This window comes from Danio rerio, chromosome 15, assembly GCF_052040795.2.
Source record: "Danio rerio strain M-AB ecotype USA chromosome 15, GRCz13ab, whole genome shotgun sequence".
In the NCBI taxonomy this organism is placed as follows: Eukaryota; Metazoa; Chordata; class Actinopteri; order Cypriniformes; family Danionidae; genus Danio; species Danio rerio.
Window position 1 is genome coordinate 39,110,748 of NC_141035.1, and position 10,167 is coordinate 39,120,914.

Genomic DNA, 10,167 nt, shown 5'->3' on the forward strand with positions numbered 1-10,167 from the left:
TTGAACAAATTTGTTTATTTGTTCAAATTTGAACAAATTTCTTTAACACTTTCTATGACACTCATGAATTATAATGAATATAAAAAAATGAATATATATATATATATATAGAGTTCAGACTTATTAGCCCCCCTGTTTATTTTTTTCCTCAATTTCTGTTTAAGGAAGAGAATATTTTTTTAAAAACATTTCTAAACATAAAAGTTTTAAAAGCTCATTTCTAATAACTGATTTATTTTATCTTTGCCATGATGATAGTACATAACATACAACAATAGGTTAATTAGGGTAACTAGGCAGGTTAGGGTAATTAGGCAAGCTATTGTATAACAATGGTTTGTTCTGTAGACTATCCAAAAAATAGCTTAAAGGGGCTAATCATTTTGACCTTAAAATAGTCTTTAAAAATTAAAAAAGTGCTTTTAATCTAGCCAAAATACCTTAATTAAGACTTTTTCCAGAAGAAAAAAATCAGACATATTGTGAAAATGTCCTTGGTCAGTTAAACATAATTTGGGAAATATTTCATTAAGGAAAAAAAATTCAAAGGGTGTTGATTAATTCTGATTGCACCTGTGTGTGTGTGTGTGTGTGTGTGTGTGTGTGTGTGTGTGTGTGTGTGTGTGTGTGTATAAATATTTTATTATTATATATATTATATATAAAATATTTATATATATATATATATATATATATATATATATATATATATATATATATATATATATATATATATATATATATATATATATATATATATATAAAATTGATAAGTTCACCCCTTACAAATCTATCTTTTAAGTTCATATTTTTAATAGAAAGCTTTACAATATTATGTTTGTGGATATACATTAGATTAGTCAGTACATTAGCCAGATCTGGAACTTATCTAACAAAATAACTTACAATAATATTCTAAATGCTACAGTAGCAAAGCCTAATTTAATACAAAATATTACACTTAAAATTATTAAATATACAAATATTAAATATCAAATAAAATTTTGCTTAAATGTTCTTATATTATCTTTCAATTTCTAATTTCTAAATATGTTTGATTACTAAAATATTATTTTAATAAATAGATCTGTTTAATTAAACGGTTTTGTTTAAATGCAAGATCACTGAGAAATGGATAAATAAATATATATATATATATGTATATATATATATATATATATATATATATATATATATATATATATATATATATATATATATATATATATATATATATATATATTTAAAATTTATAACAATTTAAACAAAACATCTATGCAAAACATCTTCAGCCTCAAATACTAAACATGATTGTGCTTTTTTCAGAATGGGAAATGGTTTTAAGTAGAAGGTTTCCATCTACTGGTCATTAATGGTTTTTCATCACAAAGGTCTCTGTGCTGAAATGATCTAGTGAACAAACACACTCTCACACATAGTACATATAATACACTCATGCCTTTCACTATTTGGCTTTATTTTGAGACAGAAGTACACACACATACAGTAAATGCACTTAGACTTTTAGACAGGACTGACCACAAACTGCTGGAGCTGTTGCCAATGGACAACTCAAGTGGAAGAGTGGACACTTTTGGTATGATTGTGATATTCACTATTTAAATACTTCAATTGCTCATCAAATCTAATCTCTTCCATCAAGAATCCTCCAACATTATGCATGGCCTATTGTAAAATTCATTCTTTACATTTAGTATCATATGATTTTCACCTCATAATTCCTAATAATTCATATCCTAATAATTAGATTCATACCATGCCATACACTCCTTTTTCTTTTGGAGTTTTCTAGTTTACATTTACAAGCAATTACATTTTCAATGGGAATCAATGGGTCATTTACTGTTTTTTTGTTGTTGTTTTTTTTGCAATTTCTGTGACATTTACTAGCAATTCCAGAGTGAACATTGCTTCTGTGTCAATTTTCTTTGTATTTGTAATCTGTCAAACATCTAAGTTACAACCATATTATGTAATATTGTATGAACATTTTAACATTATTGTTATTATTCATAAAGTAAAAAGTAATAAAAAAGAAATAAGAGTCATACCAAAATATTTTCTAATGAAATCCAAAAACAAGGCTCTTTAATTCAATTTCTTTCTCATCTTCCCTAGAGGTTGACTGTGGTCCAGTAGATGAACTTCTGGCTGAGGTTGTTTTTGTGAACTCTGACAACAGCACTGTGTTTGGATCCCAAATCCAGTACAGCTGCAGAGACTCTGCTGTCAACAGTGAGTTTTTCACTGATTCAGTCACTGATGCACTGAATATGAGGTGCTGTGTAAGATTTAAATCAAGCTTTGCTTATCAACACATACATAAAACACGTGCATATACACATAGAACAATTACTTGCATATGCATCTATACTATTGGATGTTTAAAACTATATATATATATATATATATATATATATATATATATATATATATATATATATATATATATATATATATATATATATATATATTAGGGATGCACAATATATCGGCGGCCATATCTGGTTCATATACCAAGAACATTTGAGCTGGTTTTAGTCCTTTCATTTTCATTTTGTTTAAAATATATTTAACTTGCTTGTTGATTAAATCCCATTTTGTAATTTTATGCAACAGTCAAGTTGTATGTTCACTTGCTATGAAGAAAATGAAATAATATATTTTTTGCATGCTGATTTATGTGAAATTGTGAAAATAGGTCTAATCACCTTGCAATTTTGAAATCATAGCTTTTTTGCTTTAAGTATAGACTATTTAGTTCAAAAGAGCTGAGTTTCAGCTTTTATGAACTTTGCTGTATAAAAATATAACATTTTGAAATATTTATAATTATTTATAATATTTATATTTATAATTATCAGCCTATACATGTCGGCTATCAGCCTCCAAGTCTGAATAATTATCGGTTATCGATATCGGCCAAAAAACCATATCGGTGCATCCCTAATATATATATATATATATATATATATATATATATATATATATATATATATATATATATATATATATATATATATATATATATATATATATATATATATATATATATATATACACACCCACATTATATATATATATATACACCCACATTAACTTATGCAGATACATATAAACTCGGTGTATGCAAACACACCTTTACTCGCATATAACCTCAATGCCTACTCTCAATGCATATATAAACACCCAAATAACACTCGGGCAGACATACAAAATTCAATTCACAAACCTATAGACCTACAATTTATCATAAATCAGGTTATTGCAAAGCTTATGAAATAGAAACAATGTGAAATAATGAAAATATATTATATAAAATAATATAGAATATTATATACATTTAAAATATATAAGAAAGATTTTTTAGAGTCCTATTAAACACTTTGGACTCTGGCATTTTACAGACACATACACCTGTAACCAGAGTGGGATATGGCTTAGTGATGATGGGATGCCGCTGCCCTCCTGTCTGCCAGGTAAGGTGTGTTACCTGAGAATCCCTTAAGCTTTCCCTTTCCACTGCACACAACAAGCGACAGACCGGAAGTCATTCATTTCCAATGGAGAGTATTTGGGAGCTGCGTGGAGTTCCGATCATCTCCGTATGTGGAGAATTCGGATCCGAACTGAGCTTCGGATCCGTTGAAATATTTGAACTCCTGCGACTAGACCGTATGCGACCGGCCAACCGGATGTAATGTATTCCAGTGTTGTCCAAGCTGGTCCATGCTCGCGAGATGAGAAATAGTAGTTTATTTGGTTATTTTTTTAACCAAAAAAAGTCTCTATATATATAAAAACATTTCTGTTCATAAATGTAAGTAATAAAGTAAAAAATTTAGAATTTCTTATGTTGTCTCCACATTCACTCCAATATTTTTAGCAGTCCATGAGTCTCTAGTATTTATTCATTCATTCATTCATTCATTCAACCATGGTGAACACACAGGGAATAATGGCTCTTGCTTTTGCACTACTTTATTTTGCACACTGAGAATCAGCTTCTTTCCCATGGTGCTCGTTAGAACTGAAAATTCGGTGCGACTGCCACAAGGGGGCATATTAAGACAGTCGTGTCTAAATGTCGTGTGCAGTGGAAAGGTGGCTTTAAAGTACACATGGAATCAAAACTAACCATATTGATTTTAGCACACATTGCTAGTTTTGTGTTGAATGAAAATGTTTTGCCCTTGTAATGTAAAATTGAAATCTAAAAATGCAATTCCTGTTTTTTTTTTAAATCTCAGATTATGTCTGGTTGAGGTATTGTGGCGTCGCTTACATACTTAACAACGCCGCTCCAGGTGTCAGTATTGACTTTTGACAGCCCTATGAAAACCTACAATTGTCATACCTACTGCTTTCAGTCGGATGGCAATAAATGCCATGTGAAATGGCATTCAAACTCACATTGTTAGCATTTAACTCTGAATAAAGCACATGAGGTGTATCTGAGGTGATCATTGTTAGTTTTCTGTTGTTTAGCTGCAAGAAATAGAAGCCGTTTCTAAAATATCAATTCGACGTGTTGCTTAGAACAAAAACTCCTTTTAAAATTCACAATATTCCTTTTATCACGTGCCGCTGCTTTAATTTAGAACATGACTTAAGTCAGACTCGCTCCTCAATCTGGCAACCTGCGCTTGCATTTGTTTTGATCCAGGAATGTAATACCTAGTTCAACCACTGGGTGTCAAACTTACGTACTCCACCTTTAAAAAGTAATTGGTTATAGTTACTAGTTACTTACAAATAGTAGCTGAGTTAGTAACTGAGTTGCTTCATTATAAAAGTAACAAATTACCCGGATGTTTAACAAAGGTTTAAATAATCTATATGTGTGCCCCTGAACCACAAAACCAGTCTTAAGTTGAATAGATATGTTTGTGGAAATAGACAAAAAAATATTTTTTTTGGGTGAAAATTGTCTCATAAAATGTCATTTTATGCCAAAAATCATGAGAATATTAAGATTTTCCATGAAGATATTTTGTAAAAGTCCTACTGTAAATGTATAAAAAACTTTTTTTATTAGTGATATGCATTAAGAACTTAATTTGGACAACTTTAAAGGTGATTTTTAAATGCTCATCATTATGATTTACCAGGGAAAGTAACTTTTGTGTTTTTAAAAGAAAAATGTCAACTACATGTTGAATGAAATGAACACTAAGAGCCCTATCATACACCGGGCGCAATGTGCAAAAGGCGCGACACAATTGTTGTTTGCTAGTTTTAGCTTGGCGCAAGGGTCGATTTGTGCTCATATGTGTGCCCATAGGCACTCTGGTCTAAAAAAGGAGGTGTGTTGAACTTAAATAGACTGTTCAGTAGATAAGATCAAAGCAGGTCTATTGTCAAGCGCTGAGTGCGTTAGTTGTGCGCCTCGCTTACACATTGCTTAATAGACGCAGAACATTATATTGGAAATTAGAACTAAATTTAGAAATAAATTTGAAACAAATCTTTTTCCCTATCCACGAGAGTGAAAGTGAAAGTAAAGAATAAGGAGGCTCATCTCTCATACTCGTGCTGTAGATGCTCTGTTTAACTGATTTCTCTCTAGTGAAGAGTTCAGTTTTTCCGCTTACAAAGTCCGTCATGTAAATGGCAAATGCGCTATGGCACGACGCAACTGACTCGTAAAAGGAATGGGAGACGAGACTCTGATTGATTTATTCTCAGAACACACCAATAACTCATTAAGAGAATAAGCTCAACCCTGTTAGACCATGCGCTACGGCGCAAAGTGGATTTTTCCGTTCTTAAAATAGCAAAAGTAAATTCTGACACGCCCTTAATGTGTTTGCGCCTTGCGCTTTGGACTTTGTGCATGGATCGTCAAAATAGAGCCCTTGATTAAAGAACTGATTATAATCATTCTACATGATTATATTTTAATGATGCTGTGGGACAATCTATCAAATCCATCTCTTTAGTGGAACAATAAAACATAACAGATGATTTAGAACTTTTTCAAATTTACCTCAACTGGCCAACAAATAAGTCTAAAAATAAATGAAGCTTTTGGAAATGTAACAAAAATAGACTTTTAATATTACGGTATTATTTAAAAAAAGTAACATTGACATCTTTCCATGGTTAAAACACAGAATTGGCGATTACATAAGATACTGTACATGTCAACCTGTTTCATGTTTGAATCTTGGTATATTTGTAGTAAATGACTTTTGTGTCCACTGTGGTCACTGCAGAGTCCCTTACTGATGCCATATGGAATTGTCAGTAAAGATAACGATGTTGTAACGGGGCAAACAGTAATTAATTAAATTACTTAGTACATTACGCCAGTAATGGCGTTTATTTATAACACCGTTTTTCCCATAACTGTTTATATGAAGCTCTGTTATGTTTTGTTTATATTTTGTTAATTCACAGTTTTTGTTGTTGAATACTTACAGTAGCACTAACCTACATGACTATCTGTCTCTGTTTATGTATTTATGGTAGGAGTTATTGAAGGAAATTTGAGCAGGCCTGCCGGTCCTGAATCTCCTACGCCACTTGCAAGCACTCCTCTTGGTAAGCTTTGAACATAATATTTTGAATATTATATTAAAGGTCATTTAAAAGCTATTCGTTGGCATGGGATTCTTCAGACCGCCGCAACAGGTGAACACAGAGTGAAGTGTAACATTCTGATCACAAGAAATTTGATTCTTATTTTTAATGAGTCAATCTGAAGTAAAGTGTATCAGTCAGTAAAGTGAATTGTTCAAACTGAATCACTTAATAAAAAAAAGTCATTTTTAGATATATCATGTTTGAAAGGAATCATGTTTGAAAGTTGTATAGAGATATATTATTGGTAAAATTATTTTGATGGTCCATTTAAGTAGTAGACTGTCTGCTTATTATCTGTTGATACTGCTCCTTCAACAGACATATAACAGACTATAAGAAACTTTGCAAGTACACTAACCCTAACCCCAATCTAACAGTCTGCTTATAATCTAATGAGAATTAGTTACAATGTAACTTACATTCGACAAATGGACCATCAAAATAAAGTGTGACCATATTATTTTGTTCACTTAAAGTTTGTTTAAATTAATAAAAATGTTACATATTCATTATGTTATTTTACGTAAAGTATCTAATATTTATATAATGCATAGAAATATGTTGAATAATACAAAAATACTTTTATTTTGTAAAGAAAAATATATGTTTTGTTCTTTAAAATTTTAGCTTTACCAGAATATCCTGGAAACAAAATTATAGTGAAATCATATTAAACATAAGTCATAGTTTTGACAAAAATATTTCAACATAGATAAAATGGTATTAAACAATATTAAAATAATTTAACTATTTGACACCCTTTGTTTTTAATTTTAATCAAATAAAGATTGAAACCTATACTACATATTACTATATTTAGATATACTTATTAGTATATTCATATTGCTATATTTAGAAAACTATTATATACACTACAGGCCAAAGTTTGGGGTCAGTTTTTGTTTTTTCATGTTTTTTTTTCTAAGAAAATTTTCTGTTCATCAAAGTGGCATTCATTAGATGTAAAAAAAAAGTGTTAAATATTTATTAAAATGTATGTAGTTTCAAATGAAATTATTGCCTCAGTCATTGTTGCTTTTATTATTATTAAAGTGATTTCTGAAGGATTAATGTAATGAAGCTAAAAAAGAAGTAAAGAAGTTGAAAATTCATCTTTGAAATCACTGAAATAAATTATTAAATTAAGTGTCAAACTACTTTTGAACAGTTATTTTATAGTGAATAACATTTCACAATTTTACAATTTAAACTGTAATTATGATGAAATAAATGCAGCCTGGGTGAGCAGGGGAAGCTTGTTTTAAAACATTTAAAAATCCTTCTGACCCCAAACCTTTGATACTTTTGATCGTATATGCTATATGAAATGCATATAATTTTAAATCTTTTTCTTAAAATTATTGCTTATTGATAATTAAAAATAAGATTTTTCCGCTAACACACAGACCAAGTCTAGTACACACATTCTGTGTTTATAACACAGAATTTTTTTCTTATTATTTAATATTAATCCGAATAATCTGTCAAAAAATGTCCCTTCATCAAAGCACACAGCAGAGCAACTATTTCTATCAACCAGTTTCTATTATCTAAAAATAATTTGAATTATAATTTGTGTTTTCATATGTAATTTTTGCAGCCAGTAGGATTTTTTTTCTTCATGATTAGTATGGAGTCCTGTTTTATTTAAGTTATTCCATTGTGCATTTATATTAATAAATCAATCAGGTGTTGCTATGCATGTCCATGTTAACTTTCATGTGTGTGTTTGTGTGTGTGTGTGTTTGTGTGTTTGTGTTTAAGCATGTGGTGAGCAATCCCAGCCCTTCCCTGCCCATCAGAAGCGAATTGTAGGCGGCAGACCAGCATCTCCGGGTCTGTTCCCCTGGCAGGTTCTTCTCTCAGTGGAGGATGTGTACCGTGTGCCTGTGGTTCGCTGGTTCGGCAGCGGGGCTCTCCTCTCTCCACTCTGGATCGTCACAGCCGCTCACGTCCTCAGATCTCACCGCCTTGATCTTTCCGTCGTCCCGGTCGATCCTGAACACATCCAAGTGCACTTAGGCCTTACAGATGTCCGCCAAAAACACTTAGCCACAAATCGGTCCGTAGAGAAAATCATCCTCCATCCTCAGTTTGACCCTCAGAATTATAACAACGACATCGCTTTGGTTAAACTTAACCAGGAGGTGGCGCTGTCTGCGTTAGTACGGCCTGTTTGTTTACCAAGACCTGGTTTAGATAGTCAAGTTTTAACCCCTAACACTTTGGGTATTGTAGCCGGTTGGGGCATCAACGCAGCCAATGCTTCAGCCTCTAGCAGTGGTTTAACATCTGATTCCAGTTCAGTTTCTGAGCTTCTCCAATATGTGAAGCTTCCGGTGGTTTCACAGGACGAATGTGAAGCCAGTTATGCGTCGAGATCTGTTAACTATAATATCACTGGTAATATGTTCTGCGCTGGCTTTTACGAGGGAGGTCAGGACACCTGTTTGGGGGACAGCGGAGGGGCGTTTGTCACTCAGGACGGCCGCAGCGGGAGGTGGGTGGCTCATGGGTTGGTGTCCTGGGGCGGGCCAGAGGAGTGTGGCAGTCAGAGGGTGTATGGAGTGTACACACGGGTGGCTAACTATCTGCAGTGGCTGCACACACACATGGATGCGGAGCGCTGGTGGTGAGTGTGTGGTAAAATGGTAGCAGCTTTTTTGGTCATTCCTACACTGTGACAAATAAGAATTAAGAGTTTTCCGTATTTTGTGATTCTTTTCTTTTATTTATGGTTTTGATTTGCATTTTGGGACCTTGATCTTTTCTTCAATGCTTCTTGATTTGGAAAAGTTTGTAAAAGTGTTTTATTGACATTTTTAATAGTTTGGAATTATATATTGACTCTAAAAAGACCTTTGCTGTTTGTGTAAACTACTTATCTAATATGAGCTGAAATAACCCAATTCTTGAAGTTTTTTAGTGACAACTGTTTTATGTTCAATCAACTTAAATTTGTAAAAAAAAACTAATAAGTGAACTTAATTTCTTTATGTTGTCCTAACACCAATTAAGTGGAACCCAGCATTTTTAAAATGCAGTGTTGCCTGCATTAGTGTAGTAAATTATAGTGCAAAATATGTAGTTATATGTTGAAATATAGTGCACAAATATACAGTTGAAGTCTGAATTTTTAGCCCCCCTAAATTATTAGACCCCCTGTTTAATTTTCCCCCCAATTTCTGTTTAAAAAAGAAAAGATTTTATATATATATATATATATATATATATATATATATATATATATATATATATATATACACACACACACATACATACATACATACATAAATACAGTTAAAGTCAGAATTATTAGCCCCCCCCCCTAATAATTCAACTGTACATATATATTCTTACATACAGTAGGAGAAATAAGTATTGAACACGTGACCATTTTTCTTAGAAAACATATTTTTAAAGGTGCTTAAAATATTCAGCAAATGTTGGCAACAACCAAAGAAATCCATATATGCAGAGAAAACTAATCTAATTAGTTAACAAATAAAGTTATGCGTAATAAAATGAAATGACGCCGGGAAAAAGTATTGAACACAT

General features: G+C 31.7%; 1 protein-coding gene across 2 annotated transcripts in view; it reads left to right on the forward strand.

The window, feature by feature from the left end:
* masp1 (MBL associated serine protease 1) overlaps positions 1–9,811 on the forward strand; it is a 36,546-nt gene extending 26,735 nt beyond the window's left edge. Inside the window, exons 9-12 of one of the 2 annotated variants that reach the window (XR_015508177.1) lie at positions 2,140–2,256; positions 3,429–3,505; positions 6,496–6,567; positions 8,374–9,811. Coding sequence is in view for 1 of the 2 variants with exons in the window: in NM_001386256.1 (NP_001373185.1) it covers positions 2,140–2,256; positions 3,429–3,500; positions 6,496–6,567; positions 8,374–9,245 (1,133 nt within the window). In the remaining variant the exon portion in view is untranslated. The remainder of the gene's footprint in view (positions 1–2,139; positions 2,257–3,428; positions 3,506–6,495; positions 6,568–8,373) is intronic. The other variant, NM_001386256.1, reaches the window with a different exon arrangement.
* Positions 9,812–10,167: the final 356 nt, after the last annotated feature.